This window comes from Cotesia glomerata, linkage group LG7 (genome assembly GCF_020080835.1).
Source record: "Cotesia glomerata isolate CgM1 linkage group LG7, MPM_Cglom_v2.3, whole genome shotgun sequence".
Lineage (NCBI taxonomy): Eukaryota > Metazoa > Arthropoda > Insecta > Hymenoptera > Braconidae > Cotesia > Cotesia glomerata.
This window is the reverse complement of record NC_058164.1, coordinates 1,864,300-1,891,176: the sequence shown is the minus strand read 5'-3', so window position 1 is coordinate 1,891,176 and position 26,877 is coordinate 1,864,300. Positions and strand designations below refer to the sequence as shown.

Below are 26,877 nucleotides of genomic sequence, written 5' to 3'. Positions count from 1 at the left end.
AGTATTATTATTAAATTAATATGCATCGCAGAATATGTACTTTCTCTCGAATCTTTATACTATAATTATAAGTTTAATCTCATTTCACATTTGCCACAGCAAATTTTTAGATAATAACCGCATACAATTTTTAGTTTTTATTCTATCAGTCAAATTACGTCAGGAATTTATTTATATATTTTATAACTATGAGAAACAATTTTTGTGGTTTAAATAATTTATTTTAAATTAAAAACAGTGTCTTCGCTATTAGCGTGTCTAAGCTTCTGGGTACTGTCAGGAGTATTTTTGTATTCTGGGGTAATTTTTATAAATTTTTCTCAATGATAGACTGAGTCAATAAGTTTATAATATGATACATGCCACCACTGTCCCGTTATAGTTTTTATAAGACTTGAGTGGGTCAGCAGCACTTTACTTATTTACTACATCATCGTGTACATGCAACACCAATATTATCAAGTATAAAAGTATTAACCGTGTGTAAACGCGATTGGGACTTGGTGAGGCCTGGTGGGGCCTTTTTAGTCTCAAAGTACAACGCGTGCTTGTCTTCTCACTGGGCATTGAGCGATATTAGTGATCGAGAACACGAGATACCTGTCGCACGTACTTTCAATAAAATTTAATTTTAAATTAGTAAATTTTTTTGTGTAATTAGTATTATATTATTATTTCATAAGTTTTTTCATCGACCAATTCAAGATTTTGTAATTTTTAATTGAACCGTGGATTAGCTTCAAATATGAAGTTTGCCGCGATTTATTTATTGCTCCTGACAATTGGTATGTAAAAAATTATTCAATGTAATTTATTAATTTTTTTTTATTTTTAAATTATTTAAAAAAAATTTTTTTTTTTACCGTTGGTTTAGCTTTGTTACTTTTAAAATTGTATTTGAATATTTAGTCACACACTAAATAACATTGTTAAGTTGCAATTACACTTGTATTATTATTTTTAAAAATGAGAAATCTAGTAAATTTTTGTACCGTAAGATCTAGAATGTTCGCATATCAATGTGTCCTTGAATGCTCAATAAAAAAATAAAAAAAAGTGTAACTTAAATTTTAATCAACGGTAAAAAAATATATATAAAAATAATGGGATATTTCTTCTTGTAAAAAGTATAAATATATTTTATTCTGTGCTATAATCTATCATAAATTTTTCTCATGACTATTATTATTTATCTAAAAAATATTCTGACTTTTTCTCACTAACACATCTTACTATTTTATTAAATAGTCTGTATATAAACATTTAAGCAACTTTAGTTATTGAAGTTGCATGTACATTAAATCATCTTATAAATTATAAATAATAATTACTTCTATTAATTTTATTGTATGACATTAAAGTTAGCTGTGACTGGACCAATTTTTAATTTTATTTAACAATTAAATTAATTCTGAAAAATTATTTTTAAAAAAATGCATTTTTAATTTATAAAAATTTCTACATGTCAATTTTTTTTTCTTTTTTTTTTGCCGTAATTTATTTGTTAACAAGACTTCTAAAAATTTCCAAATGTCTGCTAGATTAATTTTCATTTAATTTTTTAATTTTTAGATTTAAAATCAAAAATATCTATAAAACCGCACTTTCATTGTTTACGGGCTGAAAAAGCAAAACTTTTGTATAAAATAAAAACTGTCCATTTTACAAACTAGATTACAAGGATTTAGTACTAGAAAGTGGAAATTAATCGCTAGTATTGGTAATATGAAAATAAAAAAAATAAAATTCGATCAACTCAGCTGTAAAAAATAGGTTGTATGGATTATTGAAACTTTGGTGTAATCATTAGGTACAAACGATGCCAATTTAACAAATGATCTATTAATAAAAAATATTAGTAAAAAATATCAAATGAAAATTGGTTCAATAAAATACCTAAATATTAGATATAGTTTTATTATAAAAATAATTACACTATCGCGTGATGCTGGCAAGTGAAATAGAAAGGTATTTGATATGTTATTAAAAAAAAATCTGCGGAAAACTGTCTCAGTGTTTATTTTATACTGACCCTTGTGTTTACCGCGGACATTTAATTTCACTTATCTAATTCTCGACAATTATTTTTTTTACTATAATTAAGTATTTTATATATTTATATTTGAATTACTCTCCATAATTATGTCTTTTGCAAGTGAACGAACTTGTCAAGTTAGATAATGAAATTAAAAAAAAAAAAATGTACTAAAGAATTTAAATTTTGTGGAGGGAAGAGATGCAAAAAATGAATATTTATTGGTAAATATTTACAAGTGGGGTCAACTATTTTCATTTTCATTTTTTTGAACGAAATTTTTATTTGACTATTGATTTTTTTTCTTGAAAAATACATACAAAAAATGAACAATTTAAAAAAAAAATTGATTATCACAATTTTAACAAATTTTCAAAAAAATTTATAAATTTTTTAGAAAATTTTAATATTCAACAAAAAAAATAAAAAAAGATAAAATAGAAATTTTATCCAAAAATATGAGAGCAAAAATTTTTTCCAACTTTTGAAGGCAAAAAAACTATCGAAATCTTTATTTTTTTTTCACGATATTTTTTATTATAAATGCGCCGTAATAAAAAGTAGAAAAAAAAATTTTAATTTTTTACCTAGTTATAGCTCAAAATAGAATTGATCCCATTTGTAAATAATAACCAATATTTTCTTTGGAATTTCAATCTTAGTTAAAGATATTAATTTCTTTTAATTAAAATTACCTTAAAAAGAAAATTTAATTTTATTCTAGTCAACTTTTTGATTTAATAAAAGCAATTAACTTTCTTCAAAAAAATTTGAACTGAATTAAATTAACTTAGATAAAAAAATTTAAAGTTGATTAATATTTGTTATTAACAAAAAATAATATCTAAATAAAAAATCGATCAATGGTCATTGTCAGGTCATCGAGATTGTCAGCGGGTCATCGGAGTACAATCTCACCAAGTGGGTCACTAGGCTATGGCCAATGGCACACCTGTATTTTATTGTGAATGTTTTATTCACTTGTCTTTAAAACAATGATTTACAATTTTCATCATTTTTTTGGAAATTATAACTCGCAAAAAATTATTTGTACAAAGAAAATTATTTATAGAAAGAAAAAAAGCAAGAAAGTAAATGAAATTAAAGTATTAAATAGAAAAATATCGTGAATTATAAATTTAAGATAACGGTAATTCGCGTGGTCGGTGAGAAAAGTTGACTAAGCTTGAATTGTATTGATGTTACTCATCCAGGATTTGATGAGTAGTTCAATAATATAATTTTAGTAATACTCATCATTATAAATTATAAGTATATAATTATCTACATGCAAAGTTAAAATTTATTCTTTATATTATTTATTTATTTATACTATAGACAAATAACACATACATGTGAATCAAAAGTACAAGTAGCTAAATTGCTAAATAATTTAATAGCTAAATAGTTAGTTATTGCTACTAAAGTACACATAATCGTAATTATTATGATATGGTGGCCTTATGACGACGAAAGGGAAAATATACTTTCTCTTATTTTTATAATGATATATCGATTATTGATAATTATTAATAAATGCTATTGCTACGCGTTGATTGATTATTTGAGTACTAATTATAATTGAAATAACAATAATAATAATAATAATTATATAGTATTGCAAGACGTGTAATTAATAAATTGAAATGATTTGCAATTTATTTCCTAATACAAATAATTTGAATAATAAATAATAATAATAATAATAATTATAATTTTTTTAAATAATAATAATAAGAATAAAAATAAAAAAGATCATAGCACAGATTATAAAATAAAAAAAAAAAATTGACGAGATTTGATAAATTAAATTTGATAATAAATGAGGAAAAAAAATGGTATTGCCGGTTTGGTGTTTTAGGATGTACATGGAGAGAGACAATAAGTACGTGTGTACTGGAATCGGACTTTGGTTTCATGCTTAACTGTGTCTTCAAAAAATCATCCCTCTTTCGAGTAAGAAATCTTGGCGGTGTCAAAGGTTACGTCGGCCTCGGTGAGTGTCCGACATCGAATTAAGAATTTTTTTTTCTGACTGTTTGTTTGCTATTGTTATTAATATCAATTCGTCGATTTTATTTAGTAAATAACTGAAATAAGGTCATTCAAAGTTCAAAGTGACCTTGGAAATTATTCGAGGGCACTTTCCAAATTCTCGGTGATTTTAGAAACGAAGTAATTAAGGAAATTTGCGTCCTTTAAAAATTAATTTATAAATTAACAGTTTATTATTTTTATATAACAATTTAATATTAACTTTAATTTATTGCTTACTAACAACAATAAAAATCTGTTAAAATTTCTTCTTTTTATAAACCCAAATTTATCTATTCTCTGCATGGTTATTAACTTTTGTATAATAAAAAATAATTTTTAATTTTCAAGCAAACACTTTGCTAATATTTATCTATTATAAATAAAAAGAAAATTTTTTTTTTAATATTTCTTAATAACAGGTAAAATATCTACACATTATGTACAAAGATTACGACAGATACAGCTCTTCGACCTAGATATTTTTCATCTCTTGTGTTAAAATATAAAAATAAAACTTTTTTACATTATTTATTGATATGAATTATTCATAAAACATTTAAACTCATCTGTAATATCAATAAAAGATGCATGTAAAAAATATCTCATTGCCGCTAAAGTGTTTGCATGTATTATATGTGAAGATATGAAGATATATATATGTACTATAATAGTAATAGATAAATATTAATATACATTATCCTTTTATGCTATTGGTATAAATAAGTTTCATAATTATCACCCGAGCTTACATCGACAATTATTTCTATTGAGTAAATAAAAAAAAATACAATCTTTGGATGAATTAGTGTGACAAATTATATTATAAGTTATGACGAATGACATTAAACTTTAAATTACAGGCTTTTCTGTCGGTGATGAACTCGGATTTCAAGAATCATTATCCAATTTGGAGAGCAGCAAGCGACGTAGTGTACAAGCCGATGGAAGAAATACTGTTGGTATAGGAAGTGGGGTAAGTTGACATGACACTAATTATTTACCTACCATACTAGTTATTCAGTCAATCATTTTTTTTCTCGTTAAAAAATATAATTTTTTCGTAATACAAGTTTAAATTATAGATACCAAGATATTTAATTTTTTATTTTAGTAATATTTATGAAAGTATTAAATTACCTTGTTACCAAATAAAAATTTATAATTTTGCAATAAATTATTTTTTTTAATTTATGTCATTGTCTTATGGGTCAGTTAACTCTAGATTATTATTATTATGTATAGAATAAATTATGAATACATTCATTCAAATAATTGCATTAAAAGAGATGTCAGAAAAAAATTTTTTTTTATTTTATTATTTAAAAAAAATTTTAACAGATTCAATATTGGTCATGAAAGTTTAAAATATTTACAATGTTCACACTCTTTAAATTGAATCTTTATAGGAGCTTGAATTAAGTAAAAAAAAATCAATTGTTGAAAAAAATAAAAAATTTAATAGAATTAAAAGTTACTTGATTTTAATATTTTTGGTCCAGTAAATTTTTTAATTTATCAAAAATTAGAATTTAATAATTGAGGAATCAAAATTGATATATTTTTCTTCATTTTTGTTAGAATATTGTACAAAAATATTCTATTGCAATTCCATTAAATAGAATAAAATATTAAAATTAAATAATCATAATTTTTTTTTTTTTTTTTTTTAATTTGTTTAAAGTCGCATAAACTACTAAGGTCATGAGCGACTACGGTAGGGGGTAAACTTTTGAGATTGGAACTCGTTTTATTTTTTGGGCTGAGCAGAATAATACACTTAAATATTGAAAATATTCATTGGTGTACGCCGGACTCGAACCCGGTCCAATGCTTTGGTAAGCAAGGGCCGGATCCGATAGGGCTACTGCGCGCCTTAATCATAAAATTATATTTTTTTTTTTAATCTATTCTATTAAGAGAATAATTTTGTGGCCAGTGTATTTATATGATAAAATGGGTTTTTATGGTTAAATTTGGTATCGTTGGAAAGGTCTTGATCTGGAGTTGTGCCTTTTATTAGTTTCATATTCTCACCAATAATTAATTTAAGATGATAAGTATTTAGACTGCATTCGAAAATGCTCTATTACTAGATACATAATTAAAAAATGACCTTGTATCTCATGAACTATTGACATTTTTAAAGATATAAGCTCATCCCGATGTTACACTCATCGAGACCTTTCATTTGAGTACCCACATCAATTTTTCATATATTTATATTATATTATATATATGTATATATGAAAAATATATCAAAATGCATGTGAGTACTCAAATGAAAGCTCTTGATGAATGTAACATCGGGATGAGCTTATATCTTTAAAAACGTCAATAATTAAGAAATGACCCTGTATCTTGTGAACTATTGATATTTTTAAAGATTTAAACTCACCCCGACATTACACTCATCAAGACCTTTCATTTGAGTACCCACATCAATTTTTCATATATTTATGTATATTATATATATGTATATATGAAAAATATATCAAAATGCATGTGGGTACTCAAATGAAAGCTCTTGATGAATGTAACATCGGGATGAGCTTATATCTTTAAAAACGTCAATAATTAAGAAATGACCCTGTATCTTGTGAACTATTGACATTTTTAAAGATATAAACTCACCCCAACATTACAATCATCAAGACCTTTCATTTGAGTACCCACATCAATTTTTTATATATTTATATATATTATATATATGTATATATGAAAAATATATCAAAATGCATGTGGGTACTCAAATGAAAGCTCTTGATGAATGTAACATCGGGATGAGCTTATATCTTTAAAAACGTCAATAGTTAAGAAAATACAGTGCAATTTAACAAAAGTCATTATTTAACAAAGCAAAATTTTATTTATTTATATTTCACAAGTCACGGCAGTCACATAGTGACTGCAAGGTTGCTAGTTGTGATAATGAAATTAAACTAACTACCGAAAAATTTTCTAGTTCACCAAGCGAGATGACATGAGAACAAACCCGAAAGTAGTACCTCCATTCAAACCATTACCTCCAGGAGCATCTCGTCCAATGGCAGCTCAACCAGAGCTCCAGCGACTGGTTGTTCAAAGAAACTCGACGGCCTTGAAAACAATTCCAGCACCATCGCTGTCGGCAATGCAAGAAGCAGCAGCAGTGCGCCAGCAAAAATTACAACAGCAACAAAAATTAGCGTTGCAGCAACAGCAGCTGCAACAAAGAGCGCAGTACGAAGCTAAGCTGCGCCAGCAGCAGAGAATTCAACAAGAAGCGTTGGCTTTAAAAGTGCTAAAAGAGCAACGACAACAGCAGCAAGAGGCTCTTATTCAACAGCAAAAACTGGCGTTGCAACGTCAGCAGGCCATTCAGCAATCACTGGCTCTCCAGAACAAGCGTGTTCAGGTAATCAATAGTCAATAGTCAATTAAATTATTGGCTCGTGCCAATTTTTCGACGTATGCTTACTCGACTCAGGGTAATAAACTCGTATAATGAAATTCTTAAATTAAATAACCCGTCCGTTATGTTTTAACTATCGTCTCGTGTCAATAAAACATGTCACTACTTTCTAAAGATGACGCAGCTTTATCTCAGTATTCTATCAACCAATTTTCCTCTTTCTCATTATCTTTACAAATATCTCTTCTCTCTTCTTATAGTGATTTATTAGACACGATCGTTTAATTATTTGATGAAATCATTGCAGGTACCGCAGAGCTTAGCAACGAATGTCAACGATCTTTCGTACGCTCAACCTTTGCCACACATCGTTGCTGCTATACCTCCAGCTGGAAGCATTGTTAACATGAACAATAAAATAGCAAGTAATTCAAAACCTTTAACAAGTGTGGTATCTGTTTCTAATAGTGGGTTACCTTTTATTGCGATGCCTGAATCATCTGCCCAATTGACTGATCGTATTAGTCACAGTCCAGCTATCATTCAAGATTCTGATAACCAATTATCTAAGGACAATTTTATTCAGGTAAAATACCTAATTATTTATAAATAATTCATAATTAAAGTTAATTTTAAAAGAAATAACTTTAACTTTTATTATATTCTTGTTTAAAATTAATTTTTTTTTTTACTGATAGGCACGAAAAGAATTTTTTTTAATTACTTTTTTAAGATATTGATTCCCTTTGATTTTTATTTTTGGTAATTATTTACAAGTGGGGTCCACCATTTTTATTTTCATTTTTTTTAATGAAATTTCTATTTGATTTTATTGATATATTTCTTTTTTGAAAAATACATAAAAAAATGAACAGTTAAAAAAAAAAGTTGATTATCACAATTTTAACAAATTTTCAAAAAAATTTATAAATTTTTTAGAAAATTGTAATATTCAACTTTTTTTTTTTAATTGTTCATTTTCTTTATGAACTTTACAAACAAATATATATCAAAAACATCAAAAAAGCATAAAATAGAAATTTTATCCAAAAACACGAAAGCCAAAATTTTTTCCAACTTTTGAAGGCAAAAAAGCTATCGAAATATTTATTTTTTTCTTTCACGACATTTGTTATCATAAATGCACCGTAAAAACAAGCAGAATAAAAAAAAATTTTTAAATGTTAATTTTTTCCCTAGACATGGCCAAAAATAAGGTGGACCCCACTTGTAAATAATTACTTTATTTTTTTATAAAGTATCACAAAAATGATTTTTTTAATTTCATTAAAATTAATTTTGGTAAAAAATAATAATTTCATTTACTTAATCGTATTTGATAACTTGTGTAATAATCTTAAAATTCTTATTTTCTAATTTATTTTACCATAAATATTTATATTTAGTCTTTATATCAAAGACAAAAATTCAACCTATCAAGGTCGGGGTCAAGATTAAAAAACATTTTATTATTCTAAAAATTTGATAAAAGTATGTTTATAAGAAAGATTCTATGCATTAAGTACATCTAATTTATATTTTTTATTATTATTCTTATTTATTTGACACATTTACTATGTTATTAGTTAATATACTTCAATAATTATTCTTTATGAAAGAAAATAAAAAAGTATATAAAATTAACATTATTTAAAAGACGACATTCTAATAAATGAATTTCTTGTGGTAGCTTCCATTGCCAAATGACGAAATGACGGCATCAGTTAATGAAATGACACTTCAGTCACTAAATCCAGCAAACACAGCAGAAGCTGTTGAATCAACAAAGCAGCAGAATGAAAAACGTCAATCTCTACCGTCACTAAAACCGATTCAAGGAATGGGAACATCTCTGAAGGCTCTTGCAGAAGCTAGTAATATAACATTAGAAGCTCTCGAAGCAGCTATTCTGCTCAGACAGCAACAGTTGATGGAAAAGCAACAAGGAACTACGACCACTACAACCACCACGACAACACAATCTCCAATTAAAAGGTACTATTAATTTATATTATTAAGAAAATAAGCAAAATTTTGTGGTTAGTATATTTATATGATAAAACGGGTTCTTTTAGTGAAATTTAGTGTCATTACAAAGGTCTTGCAATTTAAGTCACTCATATCATTGATTACTTATATAATTGATAAATCATATCAGATTCACCGATAGTCAATTTATTATGATAAGTATTTAGGCTGCATTCGAAAATGCTCTATCTCTAGATACTTAATCAAGAAATGACCTTGTATCTTGTGAAATATTGACATTCTTAAAGATATAAGCTCATCCCGATGTTACACTCATCAAGAGCTTTCATTTGAGTACCCACATGCATTTTGATATATTTTTCATATATACATATATATAATATATATAAATATATGAAAAATTGATGTGGGTACTCAAATAAAAGGTTTCGATGAGTGTGATGCCGGGGTGAGTTTATATCTTTGAAAATATCAATAGTTCTCAAGATACAAGGTATTTTCTTAATTATGTCAAATTGCACTGTACTTTCTTAACTATTGACGTTTTCAAAGATGTAAGCTCATTCCGATGTTACACTCATCAAGAGCTTTTATTTGAGTACCCACATGCATTTTGATATATTTTTCATATATACATATATATAATATATATAAATATATGAAAAATTGATGTGGGTACTCAAATAAAAGGTCTCAACGAGTGTAATGCCGGGGTGAGTTTATATCTTTGAAAATATTAATAGTTCACAAGATACAAGGTATTTTCTTAATTATGTCAAATTGCACTGTACTTTCTTAACTATTGACGTTTTCAAAGATGTAAGCTCATTCCGATGTTACACTCATCAAGAGCTTTTATTTGAGTACCCACATGCATTTTGATATATTTTTCATATATACATATATATAATATATATAAATATATGAAAAATTGATGTGGGTACTCAAATAAAAGGTCTCGATGAGTGTGATGCCGGGGTGAGTTTATATCTTTGAAAATATCAATAGTTCACAAGATACAAGGTATTTTCTTAATTATGTCAAATTGCACTGTACTTTCTTAACTATTGACGTTTTCAAAGATGTAAGCTCATTCCGATGTTACACTCATCAAGAGCTTTCATTTGAGTACCCACATGCATTTTGATATATTTTTCATATATACATATATATAATATATATAAATACATGAAAAATTGATGTGGGTACTCAAATAAAAGGTCTCGATGAGTGTAATGCCGGGGTGAGTTTATATATTTGAAAATATCAATAGTTCACAAGATACAAGGTATTTTCTTAATTATGTCAAATTGCACTGTACTTTCTTAACTATTGACGTTTTCAAAGATGTAAGCTCATTCCGATGTTACACTCATCAAGAGCTTTCATTTGAGTACCCACATGCATTTTGATATATTTTTCATATATACATATATATAATATATATAAATACATGAAAAATTGATGTGGGTACTCAAATAAAAGGTCTTGATGAGTGTAACATCATGGTGAGCTTATATTTTAAAAAATGTCAATAGTTAAAAAAGTACAATGCAATTTAACAAAAGTCATGATTTAATAAAGCAAAATTTTATTTATTTATAATTTATAAGTCACGGCAGTCACATAGTGACTGCAAGGTTGCTAGTTATAATTAATTAAAAAGGCTTTATTTAATTGATCGTTCATTATTTTCCAGCAGTTACAGTAATTCAGGGACAACGAAAGTAATGAACGCTCCCCGAGAATATTACCCAATGAGTTATGACAAAAATTTCGATGACAATTTCGCAAGCCGAGTTGATTTGCCGGACACGAGTTTTTACTGTGGAGATCAGAAGCATTTTCCTGGGCTGTATGCCGATGAAGATCTAGGCTGCATGGTATTCCATGTATGCGCGTTAACAGATCAAGGTTTAATAATGAAAAGTTTTCTGTGTCCTGAATCGACGCTCTTCGATCAGACGATTCTCAAATGCAACTGGTGGTTCTACGTCGACTGTAAATCATCAAAGAGTTTGTATGACAGCAACATTCCTATCAGTAAAAGCTACCAGCTGATGAAGGCACTGGCATTCTTTTCCGCTTACAAGAATCATGATAACGCGACAATGAGCGCTCAAAGTGGCTCTTGAGTTTGTTGTTAACTGTTTATTATTTTAAGACTTTTGAATTTTATCATTAGTCTTTGACGCTCAACAATAAACAATTAAGTTTTTTATTATTATTATTTTTATAATGTATATTGATAAATAGCTTGGTAAAAAGGTCGAAGATTTACTCAGCTTCAACGCACTGTACGATATTTAATTTATTTTACTTTTAAGAGTGACACGTATTTTTAGATTGAATAATTTTATTTATTCAAATATTTGTAATATATTTATTGAGATAATTATTTGTATATTCAAAATTCATTGTATTGATTTTTTAACAATGTATTATTATTAACTGTAATTATTAGTTTATATAAAAAATAGTTATATGGTTTTTTAGAATAATTTTAGACAGTAAATCTCTTCACAGGGTTGTTAAATGTTTTTTTATAATAAAATTATTAAGGAATGGTAGCTACATCAGTGAAGTTTATTTTTGTCATATTAATTTTTTATTATGTTCACGTCCAACAATTTATTTATTAATACTTAATAATTATTTATTAATTTATTAATACTTAATTTATTAGTTAACAGCAATGTGAACGATAATTTAACACGGTAAATTTTTATAAATTCTTGAAATATTTCATATTATTATTTATACATTCATTAATTATTATAAATGATTTAAAAAAAATTTTTAAATTAGTGAAGACATAATTAACATAATTAGCGAATATACCGGTAAGAAAACTTCCATACTTATAAAATTGAACTACTTGAGAGCAGTTTATGCCTCATTTCGCGCTTTTACTCCCTTTTTGCTTTCTTCCTTCAGCTTGATTTCTGCGCGCGATTTTTAAATATCTATACTTATTTAGTAAATTCACTCTTCCACTTTGCGGAATTTATTTAGGGTATTGTTAAGAAAATTAATAAAATTATAAGTAATTAACGAGTTTAAAAAATTTACTTGCCTACTTTAGAGATTCTTTTAGCCGTAAGTACTGTCAAGTAAATTTTGTTTAATAATTTTAATTACTTATTTTTACTGTAATACGAGCTGTTGTGACTTTAATAGAAATTTGATGGCATTAAATTTAGCTTCACAAATTTTTAATTTTTTTAGTAAACAAATTTGCTCCAAAAAGTAATTTTTAAATGAGAATTAATTTAGTAGATATTTATTAATTTTTAGAATTTTTTTGACAGATAAATTATGGCAAAAAAAAAGAAAAGAAAAAATAGACTTATAAAAATTAAAAAAAATAAAAAATTCCATTTTTAAAAAATAATTTTTTATCAAAAATTTTTCTGTTAAATAAATTTAAAAAATTATCAAGTGACTGCAGTGCTAACTTTAATATCATAATTTTTAAAAAATTGCATTTTTAATTTTTTTAAATTTCTACATGTCAATTTTTTTACTTGTTATGTCTTTTTGTTTGAATAATATCATTAAGTATAAATTAAATAAAAATTCATTTTATTTAAATTAGATTATAAATTAGACATATTGAGAAACTTGCTTCCACAAATTGGTTTTTTTTATAATGAAGAAATCAGCAGACTCCTAAAAAATTTTTAATTTTTTTCCTTTTAAAAAATAAATTAACACTAAAAAAATATTTTCAGAAATTGTATTTTTAATTTTTTAGAATTTCTGCATGTTTAATAAAAAAATTTTTTTTATAATAAATTATTTGTTTAAAAATTTTAGATGTCTGCTGTCAGTTTAATTTTTTTTATTGCGTGACGAAACTCCGTGTTTGACATGTTATTTCTTAAAGTCACGGACAACTTTCTAAATTTGGTTATTTTCTAGTGATTTCTCGTGACTTTAGGAGCATACCAACTGGTGTCAATACCACTCTGTTTTTTTTATCTACCAGGACAATTGTTTATATATTTTAAGTTTTCAATAATTAAAATACTTAATTATTTATAAGAAGCAAAAATTTATTTTATACAATCAACATTCCAACATTTTTTACCAATTAAAAATCAACGAATAAATTGTTACAATAGTGATTACCAAAAAAGGATTAAATTTTGTTGTCAAATTTTATATAGACATAAAAGATAATATATATTTATAAAAAATTAAAATTCATTTATTAAATCAATTTTATAAATAGGCACTTGAGTAATTGAGAAAGGATTCATAATGGACGACATGCAAGAAGAGGTTAGTAATGGCATTTACATGATTTGTTTACTCATAAATTTATTATTAATTGTTATTTTTTTTTTACAGCCGCAATTTGTTGTCGATGATGTAAGTAAAATAATAAAAGAAGCTATCGAAGTAGCGATTGGTGGTGATGCCTACCACCAGAATAAAGTCGCGCAGTGGACATCTCACGTCGTTGAAAGCTGCTTAGGAAGTCTAACTAAATTACAAAAACCCTACAAATATATTGGTAATTTTTTTTTCTATTTAATTTTATTTTAACCCTTAGAGTACACTGGGGGTCATTTTGACTCCAGAATTTTTTTATGAAAATTAAGTTAGCCGACATTTGAAAATTTTGATAATTTATTTTATTGAAAAACAATTTTTACAAAATTAAAACTAAAATTTTCACATGCAGAAAATTTTAAAAATTATCCGTGGAATTTTTTAAAAATAGTTTTTTAGTTCTAATTTTTAATTTAAAAAAAAATTTAAAATTTTTATGAAAATTAATTTAGCAGACATTTAACAATTATTAGAATTTTTCTAACAAATAAATTGTGGAAAAAAATTGGCATGTAGAAATTTTAAAAAATTAAATATGCAATTTTTTACAATAATTTTTTAGAATTAATTTAATTGTTAAATAAAATTAAAAATTGGTTAAGTGACAGCTAACTTTAATGTCATAAAATTTTTTAGTGTTGGCTAACTTAATTTTCATAGAATTTTTTTATGAAAATTAAGTTAGGAGACATTTGAAAATTTTGATAATTTATTTTATTGAAAAACAATTTTTACAAAATTAAAACTAAAATTTTCACATGCAGAAAATTTTAAAAATTATCCGTGGAATTTTTTAAAAATAGTTTTTTAGTTCTAATTTTTAATTTAAAAAAAAATTTAAAATTTTTATGAAAATTAATTTAGCAGACATTTAACAATTATTAGAATTTTTCTAACAAATAAATTATGGAAAAAAATTGGCAGGTAGAAATTTTAAAAAATTAAATATGCAATTTTTTAGAATTAATTTAATTGTTAAATAAAATTAAAAATTGGTTAAGTGACAGCTAACTTTAATGTTATAAAATTTTTTAGTGTAGGCTAACTTAATTTTCATAGAATTTTTTTATGAAAATTAAGTTAGGAGACATTTAAAAATTTTTAGAATTTTTTTTTATTGAAAAAATGATTACAAAAAAATAAAAAAAAATTTTATTCGTAAAAAACTTGAAAAGGTGTAAGTGCAATTTTTTAAAAATATTTTTTTGTTCTAATTTAATTATTGAAAAAAAATTAAAAGCGTCTGCTAACTTTAGTGTTATTATTTTTTTATTCTAAAATATTTCTCGAAAATAGATTCGTTTTTAATTAATTTTTTCAACATTAAAAACTATTTAATTCGGAATAATAATAATTGTATTAAAAAGAGCAGTTTTACCTACCAAAAATATAAAAACCTGAATTCCAATAAAATGCATAGTTTCTAAGATGTAATTCTTCGAAAGTCAATTTGACCCCGTGTGTACTATATTCATAAAGTTAGCCGACATTTTTTATTTTTGATTTTGTTTAATTTATTAAATTAGAACTAAAAAAATTTTTTTAAATTACACTTACAGCTTTTCAAATTTCTTACAAATGAAATTGAAAAAAAAATTTTTTTGTAATAATTTTTTCAATAAAAAAAATTCTCAAAATTGTTATTAAGGTAAAACACCCAGTTATTTACACTGGCCTATTTGATTGGCACTTGCAATTTTATTCTAATTAAAAAAATAAAATATTCTTAAAAAACCATTTATCTTAAAATTTATAATTCAAAAATTATATTTATTAATTTATTAGAGTCGATTTGTTTTATTTAAGTTAAATAAAATTGCAAATATTAATAACTAGTTCAGTGTCAATAACTGGGTCTCTTATCTTAAATGTCGGGTGACTTTATTGTCATGTGTGTACTCTAAAGTTCTGTTCGGAGGTGTGTACTACGAGGGTTAATAATTATTAAAATTAGTACAAGCACAATAACACATGGTATAATTTCCAGTGACATGTACAATAATGCAAAAAAATGGAGCCGGATTACATACTGCAAGTTCATGCTTCTGGGACAACACATCCGATGGAAGTTGTACAGTTCGATGGGAAAATAAAACAATGTATTGCATAGTATCCGTCTTCGGTCTCGCAATTTAGATAATCTCTTAAAAATTTTAAAAAATTGTATTTGTCTTATTTTAAAATCGTCAGTCTTATTGTCAATTATCATCAAGAAAAATTATCCAAATGTTGACACTAACGAATTGACTAAAATTGTAATATGTTTATTTATTAATTCACATTTAATGTAAAAGTGCACAATTCATTTTAAAATCAAATATCTGAGTCTTTTCTATTAAAATGTTTTTATTACTGCTTATAAAAATCAACTACTTATTTATTAATACAGTCTATTAAATTAATTACCAAGTATATATTTATAGAATATCATGTTAATTTAATTATTTTTATAATTTGACTTATAAATGTATTAATTTCTTTATTTAAATCATGGTTTATAAAATTATTTAAAACATTTAATTGTTAGAACATAATATAATTTAATTAATTAAATAATCTCAGTTTGATCTATTTGAAAATTTTCTCCGCTTATACCGTTGTCAGTGGTTGAGTTTCTGTAAGAAAGAAGCATATTTGGTGCAAGGATATTCTCAGTAAACTCATCGTCAATATAAAAGTCTTCAACAGCCCCATCAGCAATGTCTATTTTTTTATTAATTTCTTTAGCTAACGGTGACTCAGTTCTAGTATTACTCCCATTATTTCTCAACTGACATAAAGCAGGCGGTAATGACCGTCTGCGAGATAAAGTTATTTCTGAGTAAGACATATACTCATTATTTTTCTGTAAATGATCACCGAACAGCTCAAAATTATCCTTGTCATCATTACCAGACTTAAAATTTTTTTCCTTTAAATTATCAGAGTTAGAGTCATTGATCTTAAGTCTACCGCTTTCAATTTTCTTTTCATGTCTGGTAAATCCTACATACTCATGGCAAGTGCGAATAGGAATTCCGCACTGAAGAGCAGTTTGTACTTCAACCAAAGTTGGAGATGGACGTTGCTCAGAACTCTCTGCAACCTGTTGATTTTTCTGACATTTCAAATCTTCGTCACTATTACTGTAAAATTTTTCAATCTCCATTGTAAAAGTACCAGCGCTGACAGACCTCTCTATCGGACGTATTTCTTCATCAACATTGTCATTCAATTTATAAAGCTCCTCAAAAACAGACTCTGGAGAGTGCAGAGCATCGTGAGCTTCATCGTATTTTTCAAAGTCTTTGAAATTCTCAGGCGACGTCAGCGACTGCGATGACGAATTATTTATATGAGTCGAAGACTTTACCAAGTCAGTTACACGATCCAAAGTATCTTTGAGCACTTGCAGTGATCCACAACGTGGTCTAGTGGTGAGAGTTACATCAGTACCACCTTTATTGACAATCAGCTTTCGGTTTCCATTCTTATTGCTCATAATAATCTCAGGGGAATTTTTAACCGTGAATGTCTTATTACTGGAAGGCGAAGAATTTTTATTCTCCTCTAAGGAATCATAAAACTGAGTTCTGGAGGCGCATAGAGACCTCTCTTTGCTCCAGAGTGACGATTCAAAAAAACTCTGAGAGTTGTTGTTCAAAACTTGAGGCTGTATTACAGCGTTTCTTATCGGAGGTGGTACATAAGAATAAGGCGACCTGGGAGTTTTTCTAGGTGTTACTTTAGACAAAATTGAGTGCTCGGTGGACGAATTAATCTTGGGCTCGATGCTGGTCTTGTGACTTGCTGGTTTATAGGGCTCGTAGTCTTTGCTGGCTCCCTGGTTTATTATTTGTGCCTTTGTGGCTTGGTATCTTTGGAATGGATTATTGTTAATTTGTGAAATGTTAGTTGTGAAGAATGAGTTTCGTCGATTGGCTAAAACTTGTTTTAATCTGGCTCGATCAAGCCTAGGCTCTTCTATCGTTTCTTTCGGTATTGAATTGTCTATATTTACTTTATAAGTCGGTTTGCGTGGTAGGACTGGGCTCCGTTGGAATTCACCGGTGAAAACTACTTCAGAATTATCATTGCAATCAATACTTTGAGTGCTTGAACTGTTGAAAGATTCATCTTGGACATTATCATTTCTATTTTCATTATTTTCAAATAGTTTGCGTGATTCTACTTTTTTTTTAGACATCGGAGTAGTTTGTTGAACTGAAAAATTTTTATGAACTGGAGTTTTTTGTTGAACTGAAGTTAAATTTTTTTCTTTAATTACTGGAGTTTTTTGATGGGTCAATGGAGTATTATTTTTAGTCAATGGAATATTTTGCTTGGTCAGTGGAGTTTTTTGTTTAGTCAGTGGAGTTTTTTGTTGGATCAGCGGAGTTCTTTGATGAACTATTGGAATCTTTTGTGGAATTACCGCAGGAGTTTTCTGTTCTGAATTTTTTTGTTCAATTTCTGGAGATTTTAGCTGATTAACTGAAATTTTTTGCAAGTTAGGTGTTTTAAGATTAACAATTACTTGTTGCGGATTATACGAAGAAATTGATATCGACCGAAGAATATTTGGTGACGTATTGGAAGTAATTATTGAAGATTCAGACAAATAACTGAAATCATTAATTGTATTGGTATTAACCAAAGACTGATCAACATAAAGCGGCTTTTGATTTTCATACTGCATCTCAAGTCTCTGCAAATACCGGCTCATCTTCATCATATCAAGTGTCCTTTTGTTTACGTCCAATTGCAATCCAGATTCCAGTAAATTTTGAAGCTGAGGAGGAAAGTGATTATTACGAGTCATTATACCTCGCTTTAATTGAAGATACTGATGTTCAAGCTCTTCTTTATTTAAATCCGCCCAAGGTTCAGTCATCGTAGCCATTTCCCAGACAAGTAGCGCCAGTCCATAAACATCAGTAGCCGTGGTGGGTTTCTGACGGTTAAAAAGTTCTGGTGCTTGCCATCTAAATATCTCAGCTCTCAAGCAATCTTCATACTTGCGTGCATCGACAGTAATCTGGAATTAATTTGTTTTTAAATTACAAAAGTTTGGCAAATCCAAAAGTGCACGACATAATGCTCATTCGTTCGATAAATAAAAAAAAAATATTTAATGTTCTGAAAGAATATTTTTTTTAAATTTAATTTAATTTAATTTTTTTTTTTTTTTATTTAAATATTACTTTTTAAATTTCTATAATAAATAACAGTCGATTTATAAAAAGTAATAATCAACTGCTAAAAATTACCATTTCAAACAGTAAAATCGTGATTTTACTATTTATTTTATAATATTTACCATTTAAACGTTACAATTTACTCTTTACATGGAAGAAAATACTATTTCAAACAGTAATATTCGCTATGTGAATGTCTAAAATGTTAAAGTATAATAATTAAGAATCCAGATTTTGATATTTATCATTTCGTACACTAAAAAATGATCTTATGATATGTAAAAAGTATAAAATAAAGTTAGTAAATTTCTAATACAAGCAACGTCAATATTTACAAAGTAAAATGGTAAATTTTAAACACAACGCTAAAAATCAAACTGTAATTATTGACTTGCTTGGACTGGTAAAATGTATATTTTAAAAGAATAATTTTTACTGTTTCAAATGTTAAATTCTCCCAGAGTGAGACCCCCTTCTCTTTCATCTGAGTTTCCCTTCTCATAATATGGACTATATATTGAAATGGCAATTTTTACTGTTTGAAACTGTAATTTTTTAAGATGGAACAGTCGTTATTTACTATAGTGACAGTTACTAATTACTTATTTTGGATATTAAATTATAAATTGTGGCTTTTATACTTTCTACATTAAGTTCTGTAAGGTAAAAGCCCCAATAGATGATCATGTACCAGTATATGATCACTTCATGTATTTGTATACCTATATTTGTGAATATAGATATACAAATACATGGAGTGATCATATACTGGTACGTGATCATCTATTGGGGCTTTTACCTTAATATTTATATTTTTGCCACCCCGATGTCGGCTTTACTGTTTGAAACTATAAAAATTAACCGGAATCCGAGTGAATATTACAGTTTACTTTTTTCCGTGCACTGAGTGTGGATTTCTTTCAGTGATTTTAGTTTTTCGTTAATAACAAATAAACAACATTAAATAAGATAACCATCTCCAATGGAGATCTCCACAAAGGGAATTCCAAGCTAATAAAAAAAACTGATTGAATTCGTGAATTTTTACGCCAGTTATCGTGTTTTAAACGGAAAATTGAGTTGATTGACACGAATTTTCTTTTAACTATTTTGATATTTTTTTCTGGTTCTATTATTTTAAATTAATTTTTACCAGTGACAGAATTAATCTCCATTAAATTATCTATCGAATGGTGGGCAAATTAATTAAACTACGTAGATTATCAACCGTGTAATTAATTAAATAGTTGCGAAATCGAGGCAAAAGAAATTTTTCGATCGTAAAGCACTCTCTGATGCTTCGCATCATGAGTCGTGCAAAATCAACATCATCAATAAAAGCATTGAATATTCATTGATAGTCATAAAGTAAATAATCAACTTACTTTATTAATATCTACAGCAAGCTCCCAGCCACCGAGCTTGATAACTCTATTCGATGTCAGGAAGACAAAGTGTGAATTAATAGCAGAATGAACGTATCCTCGCATGTGGACGTATTTCAAAGCTGCGGCGAGCTGTTCTATGTTTTTAACGATCTCTTGGATAGAAATCTGTTGAAACTGCTCGTGGAGATAATGGTGGAGTGTACAATCAATCGGTTCACAAACAGCAGCGATATTGTGATTGACAGTGTGCGTTGTACCCATCAGTAGCACAATATTTGGATGCCGTATTTCACTGAGAATTTTTATATCAGCTTTTATAGCATTCTTACACTCACCATTGAGATGTCTGCGTAATGAGACTTTTATATTATGCCACTCTGCGTATAACACTTCAATATTGCGGTCCTCGGTACCAGCTACCCAGCCTATTTCAAATATTTCTGACGGAGATGCGTATGGAATTTCACAGATAGTCACCAAGTCCGATGAAAATTCACTCTCATCAATATTCTTGGCTGTGTTTTCGTAGTTTTTTTTCCACAAAATTGATGTGTTATTTGTATGTCCTTTTTCTGAGGTGTTGTTGATGAATCCTGGATCCGCTGGATTGCGACGGCGGTCCAAAAATGCTTGGAATGCTGTACGGTAGGCATCACTATTGAAAACAAAAAAAAAAAAAAATTGAATTAGTTAAAAATAATTAACCAATAAAATTTTTTATGTTACAAATTTATGAAAATAAAGTTAGCCGACATCTAAAAATTTTTATAATTTTTTTTATTAAAAAAATGATTACAAAAAAATTTTTTTTTAATTTTTCAATTGTACAAAAGTTCAAAAACTATAAGTGCAATTTCTTAAAAATAATTTTTAGTTCTAATTCAACAAATTAAGCAAAATCAAAAAATGTCGGCTAACTTTATTATAACCACAAATTTACATGAATTTTAATTAATTTATTTATTGATCAGGTGCATAAATTTTTTTTTTACCTCTGACTCTGTTTATTTCTAACGCGGATCGACGTTCCAATAATATAAGTCCGACGGCGTGAAGTTTTTTTTCTCAAACGATTGTTATAACAATAATTATATTCATTGGAAGAATATGACAGCAAAGAAGATAAAGATGAAGATGAATCATAATCTGATGAAGTGTCAATTGAATTTATCAGCTCGTCAATTAAATCAGACATTATTATTTTATTAATTATTTACTTTAATGATTAAATAAATAATTACGAGCGATAGACATTTTGACATTTGCACATGTTACATTTTAACGGTTAATTACTAAGTGATATCTAGGTTCATAGATGGCGACAAATTTTCTTTTTTATAGGTCTGTATTAAAGGGTTCGCAATCCCGCCGTTTTCCATTTTCAATCAATGGCGTCTAACGTACACACGCGTGAAATAAGTTCTTGTCATGCTTGTCACTTGCTCTTATTTGTTTGTTGATGATAATCATAGATTATTGATAAGAGTGTTTTGATATTTATTTGTTTATATTTTTTCCCAAAAATTTATTTTTTTGTTATTATTTAATTCGATCATTTAAAAGTAAACATTATTTCTTATTAATATTGTTATTATTATTTTTGACGTTACAGTAGAATCTGATTGTTGAGATGAAGTAATAAAAAGTATTTTTTTTATTATCAAAAATAATTATTGAAAAGATTTTAAAATAATTAAAAATTTATAATTATTTTTTTGGTATTAAAAAACTATGATAATTTAAGGGGTTATACGCAGTTGCAAAGCTAAAAAAACAACATTTTTTTATGAATTTTTTCTAGACACAGTTTTTAATTATCAATTACAAGTGATGGTTATTTAAATAGAGCCTACTTTCAAGAATACAATAGCGCGTCAATCATGTAAAAATATAAATGTGCACCGCTCCTGTAGAAGATGATCTGAACGACCTCTAAAAAAAAGGCGCTTGGCGGTGATCTCCATTTCGGTGGTTTGGATTATCTGAAATCAAAAAATATGGTGAATTCTCTTACAGGATAGATTAATGCAGGTATTGGACGAAGGAATAAGAAAAATTTTGATTTTTGACAAAATGGCGTCTATTTGTAAAAAATTTTTCGTTTTTGTTGAAAAACAATTTTCCAAATTGTTAAAAAATAGTAATAATTTTTGAATCTTATTCCTTCGTCCAATACCTGCATTAATCTATCCTGTAAAAGAATTCACCATATTTTTTTATTTCAGATAATCCAAACCACCGAAATGGAGATCACCGCCAAGCGCCTTTTTTTTAGAGGTCGTTCAGAACATCTTCTACAGGAGCGGTGCACATTTATATTTTTACATGATTGACGCGCTATTGTATTCTTGAAAGTAGGCTCTATTTAAATAACCATCACTTGTAATTGATAATTAAAAACTGTGTCTAGAAAAAATTCATAAAAAAATGTTGTTTTTTTAGCTTTGCAACTGCGTATAACCCCTTAAGGTAGTTAGGCCCAAAAAGCAAAAATTCAAGAAATCTCCCAAACTCCGTATAGAAGTAGTTAAATACATAATACACACGCTGTTAAAATTTAGAGACGATTTACCACGTCTAACCGAAGATAATTGCAATTGAAATAGTATATTACACACCTAGGGAAGTAAAGTAAGAAATGTCTCAGATCACATGTAATTGTTGGCCGAGGCGAAGCCGAGGTCAACAAACATGTGATCTGAGGCTTTCTTATTTACTTCCCGAGGAGTGTATACTATTTTTTTGTCCGACGAAGGCGGAAAGCGGCAACTTAGTTTAGCGCAGCGGGACGAAAGTTGCCACTTTCCGCCCGGAGGGCAAAAAATGACATTTTTACACAGGCGGTATGGGAAAAGAGAGAGAGAAAACCGCGAGTTTTATTATTTTTGTATTGAAGACATTTTAAGAATTTCACGAAAAACTAACATTACTTAGATTAATACATGTATAATTACCCTACAAAATTCTGGAATTCCCTACCACATAGTTTTTGAGAAATCATTGATAAACTAGTAAAGTAAACGAATAAAGTCATGCGTGGAAGTAAGTGAGCAATAGCCCGTAAGAGAGGCAACACTAGCGCGTGACGAAGACAGCAGTAGCATAAACTATAAGTTAGGAAAGAACTACCTTAAGAGACATTTCAGAATTAAAAACAATTTATTTACAAATAAATTGTCAAAAAATTGATGACATTAAAGTTAGCAGTCACTTAACAATTTTTTAATTTTATTTAACAAAAAAATTTGTCTCAAAAAATCATTTTTAAAAATTTGCATTTTTTATTTTAAAAATTTTCACATGGCAATTTTTTTTTATGATTTTTTTGCCGTAATTTGTTTGTTATAGAATTTTTCACATTATTAAATATATGCTAAATTAATTTTCATAAAAATTTCGCAAAAATATTTTTCTTTTTTTTAATGAAAATAAAGTTAGCAAATCGCTGACAGTTTTTAGAATTTTTTTTATTAATAAAATTATTAGAAAAAAAATTAAAAGAAAAAATTGCACATGTAAAAAATTTGAAAAGCTATACGTGCAATTTTTTAAAAATATTTTTTTATTGCAAATTCAATTGATAAAAAAAAATGAAAATTTTTTGCTGTCGGCTAATTTTAGTTTCTTTTTTTTTTATTATTTTTTAAAACTAATTTATTTGTTAAGTAAAATTAAAAATAGTGAATTATTTGCTCAAATTTTAGAGTTATGAAAAATTTTAATTGCTAAAAGTTTCATTCATTAATTATTGTTGTTTAAAAAGAATAATTTATCCCTGATGATCATAATTGACAATCATCAATTGTTTCATTAAAAAAAAAAAATAGTTTAAACTGATCAATCATGCATATCGTCAATGATGTTTCCCTGATAATGTTTAAATCAACAAACAAATAATGTAATTTAACTAAAAAGGTGTGCCAATTTTTCACGAATAAATTTCCGGTGATTTGTGATGTGAATTAATTATTTATTCAGTGAATTAGATAATACGCTTTTATGTTTTTATTCATAGTCAGTTCTTAAAAATAAGTAAAAAGAAAATAAAAGAAATACGTACTTATTAAGACCAGACAATTTCGATGGTAAACTTTGACGACCACTATCTCTTTGAATCATGTCTCTACGATAGGTAAAAAAAAAATTTATTATCAATTATGTTCACGTTTATAGATATTATATTTAATGTAATAATAACGAAATATATTTTTTGTCAATGTTTTAGCGGAAAAATTGGCAGAGGAATTTTAGCTAGTAAATCAACAATTGCTCAATCGACAGTAAGTATATGTATACAAGCATATTGTACAGGATTCGTCGATTTATTTCATCATCCTGTCTATTCAAAACCCACTTCCTGACATTAATTGTGTAATTTTACAGAAACGGAAGCTTCAATGTTTGATTTGTATTATAAAATTCGAAATACTTTCAACGAATTGAAAACAGCAAGTAAGAGTGAGTAACATCAATTTTATTTATCATTATTATTGCAAGAATTCAATATATGGGTGATTCTCTGTAAGGACGTCCTAAATCTGTACAAAATTGTCCGACCAAATTATTTTTGATTTTATTAGAAAAAAAATTAACTAGGGCTACAAAACTATCAGCTTAATTATAATAAATAAATAGCCGAATTAGTTTTTGCTTTTTCGATATTTGTGTATGTTTTGCCATATAACATGACAGGGGACTGATTGCCAGGGGACTGTTTTTTTTTTTTTATCAAATTGAGAAAAATAAAGCAAATTATTTCAATGCATTCAACTTTTTAAGTTCTCAATGAATGTTTACATTGATTAGAATAATATTAAGACTTATGGATTCAATTTTATAAATAAATTATAAATAAAAATAGCTGCCAGGGGACTGAGTTTTGAAGCGGCCTAGACACATATTTCCAGCACAAACGGTGCTTTGACACTAAATAAAATGGCGATATAGCGTTAACAGCCCTATGGTTATTAACTCAAGGCTAGTTGGATCCTTATAAACCTTACAAAAGGTAAAATAACACGCTGGATTTTTTTTTTTGGCTTTGAACTTCTGGCAGGGGACTGATCTTAAAATGCCTGGGACAAACTTTGGTTTAATGAATTTTATGAAACAAATTAATTTTCGGTACTTTTTATTGAAGAAGATTGTTAGTTAACTAATTAAGTTTATAAACATTATGGACCAAATTATATATTATTGACGAATAACTTAAAATTTAATCTTAAAGTTTTAATTTTGGGAATGGGACAGCCCAGGGGACTGACATTTCGGTGGTTTACGAATTTATAGCAAAAAAACCAAAATTTATTTCATTTTAGTTTTCAATGCTCTAAATAGAAATGTTTTTTTACTTTCGTAATAAATTTTTTTTAGTAACAAAATAACAATTTTTCTAATAAAAAAAATGCCTGGGACAGGAAAAAACATCCTTACAGAGAATCACCCATATACATTAGCATAAAATGGTTTTATATTATTGCCGTTTAAATAACACCAAGCGATTCTTTTACTGTTTAAACGTTCGGATCGACCGATAATTTGTCAACATTTTAGTTTACAATGTCCAAAATAGTTTTGTTAGGGTCTCTGAGATTTCCCCGGAAGAAAAAGGAAATATTTAGCAGATCTAGTCAAACCTCCAGCTGTCGGCCGATGGGCAATGAGAGGATTAGAGTTGTAAAGCTGGATTATTGGAGACAATGAAAAAGATATTACTAGGTAGACAAGTGTTCATCCGTAGGTAAATTAAGATTTATACAAGAAAGTGAGTTTTGGCTCCTAATAGCATTGAAGATGTGCTCATTCTACGAACCGTAAATACCCAAAAACTAAACTTTAAGTATACAATTGTTGGCCAACGACCATGACATTCACTTTTACCGTTTAATGCCTATATACTTCCTTTACTTAGTATATTGTTTCACTTTTCAGGTAGATTCGTCTATTTTTCACTCAATATATTTTATTTTATTTTTGTTAAATTTATTAACTAATTATTTACTTGAATTTTCTTTTTAAAATTTTTACTATTTAAATATTAATATTAAATCCACATTTATTTTATTTAAAAATATTTTTTGCTCCAAAAAAAAAAATTTATTTATTAATTGATAAATTCTTACCGTCTAAACCATTTGAATACATTAGTCATTCCCATTCCTTCGATAAAACACTATTAACAATTGATAAATTAAAAAAAAAATAAAAAAACTTCTAGAGAGAAGTAAAATTTTGAGTTAACATTAATAATATAACACAAATTAAAAATAATTACGAATATTAAAATATTCGTACAAGTTTGTCACGTGGATTCTTAACAGAAACTGAAAAGCAGATTTTGCGACGAACCGACCTGCACTGACTAGTTTACTCATCGTCAACAATACTATTGACCCCCTCCAATTCATAATATGAATTACTCTAGGTACTGGATTGGTACAATTGTAGGGAACTCAATTATACTTAACTTTCTCTCTTTTCCGGCTATACCTTTCGCCATCTATTAACAAATTTAACATA

General features: G+C 27.2%; 3 protein-coding genes across 10 annotated transcripts; 2 read left to right on the top strand and 1 right to left on the bottom strand.

Moving 5' to 3' along the window:
• The first annotated feature begins 202 nt into the window (after positions 1-202).
• Positions 203-11,825, top strand: LOC123268505 (transcription activator MSS11). 3 transcript variants are annotated; one of them, XM_044733649.1, is made up of 7 exons: positions 203-785; positions 3,897-4,031; positions 4,933-5,045; positions 7,035-7,466; positions 7,771-8,049; positions 9,154-9,458; positions 11,155-11,825. In XM_044733649.1, exons 1-7 carry the CDS (start codon positions 746-748, stop codon positions 11,585-11,587), a joined length of 1,737 nt encoding a protein of 578 aa, XP_044589584.1. In that variant the 5' UTR covers positions 203-745; the 3' UTR covers positions 11,588-11,825. The 3 variants fall into 3 exon arrangements, with proteins under 3 accessions (XP_044589584.1, XP_044589583.1, XP_044589586.1); XM_044733648.1 differs by having other exon boundaries at positions 210-785; positions 11,152-11,818; XM_044733651.1 differs by lacking the exon at positions 3,897-4,031 and having other exon boundaries at positions 213-785; positions 11,152-11,816.
• A 1,573-nt stretch (positions 11,826-13,398) lies between these two features.
• Positions 13,399-15,999, top strand: LOC123268550 (dynein light chain Tctex-type). The gene is made up of 3 exons (XM_044733720.1): positions 13,399-13,739; positions 13,809-13,974; positions 15,781-15,999. The coding sequence occupies exons 1-3, from the start codon at positions 13,719-13,721 to the stop codon at positions 15,927-15,929; spliced, it is 336 nt and encodes a 111-aa protein (XP_044589655.1). The 5' UTR covers positions 13,399-13,718; the 3' UTR covers positions 15,930-15,999.
• A 169-nt stretch (positions 16,000-16,168) lies between these two features.
• Positions 16,169-26,753, bottom strand: LOC123268485 (probable serine/threonine-protein kinase DDB_G0288147). 6 transcript variants are annotated; one of them, XM_044733596.1, is made up of 5 exons: positions 26,711-26,753; positions 26,481-26,530; positions 24,419-24,481; positions 20,356-21,013; positions 16,284-18,810 (listed from the first exon to the last, which is right to left on the bottom strand). In XM_044733596.1, exons 2-5 carry the CDS (start codon positions 26,513-26,515, stop codon positions 16,342-16,344), a joined length of 3,225 nt encoding a protein of 1,074 aa, XP_044589531.1. In that variant the 5' UTR covers positions 26,516-26,530; positions 26,711-26,753; the 3' UTR covers positions 16,284-16,341. The 6 variants fall into 6 exon arrangements, with proteins under 6 accessions (XP_044589529.1, XP_044589531.1, XP_044589530.1 ...); XM_044733595.1 differs by having other exon boundaries at positions 26,653-26,724; XM_044733594.1 differs by lacking the exons at positions 24,419-24,481; positions 26,481-26,530; positions 26,711-26,753 and adding exons at positions 16,169-16,206; positions 21,351-21,646 and having other exon boundaries at positions 16,402-18,810.
• Between the last annotated feature and the right edge of the window lie 124 nt (positions 26,754-26,877).

What these genes read in the sequence shown, in the direction of transcription:
- LOC123268505 (XM_044733648.1), top strand. Translation starts at nt 746, where the DNA reads ATGAAGTTTGCCGCGATTTATTTATTGCTCCTGACAATTG. An exon ending in CTGTTGGTATAGGAAGTGGG is followed by an intron (nt 5,046 to 7,034) that starts GTAAGTTGACAT and finishes AAAATTTTCTAG; the next exon opens with TTCACCAAGCGAGATGACAT. An exon ending in ACACAATCTCCAATTAAAAG is followed by an intron (nt 9,459 to 11,151) that starts GTACTATTAATT and finishes ATTATTTTCCAG; the next exon opens with CAGTTACAGTAATTCAGGGA.
- LOC123268550 (XM_044733720.1), top strand. Translation starts at nt 13,719, where the DNA reads ATGGACGACATGCAAGAAGAG. An exon ending in TGGACGACATGCAAGAAGAG is followed by an intron (nt 13,740 to 13,808) that starts GTTAGTAATGGC and finishes TTTTTTTTACAG; the next exon opens with CCGCAATTTGTTGTCGATGA. An exon ending in AAAACCCTACAAATATATTG is followed by an intron (nt 13,975 to 15,780) that starts GTAATTTTTTTT and finishes TATAATTTCCAG; the next exon opens with TGACATGTACAATAATGCAA.
- LOC123268485 (XM_044733591.1), bottom strand. Translation starts at nt 21,553, where the DNA reads ATGTCTGATTTAATTGACGAGCTGATAAATTCAATTGACACTTCATCA. An exon ending in AGAAATAAACAGAGTCAGAG is followed by an intron (nt 21,014 to 21,350) that starts GTAAAAAAAAAA and finishes TGTTTTCAATAG; the next exon opens with TGATGCCTACCGTACAGCAT. An exon ending in TTGCTGTAGATATTAATAAA is followed by an intron (nt 18,811 to 20,355) that starts GTAAGTTGATTA and finishes AATTAATTCCAG; the next exon opens with ATTACTGTCGATGCACGCAA.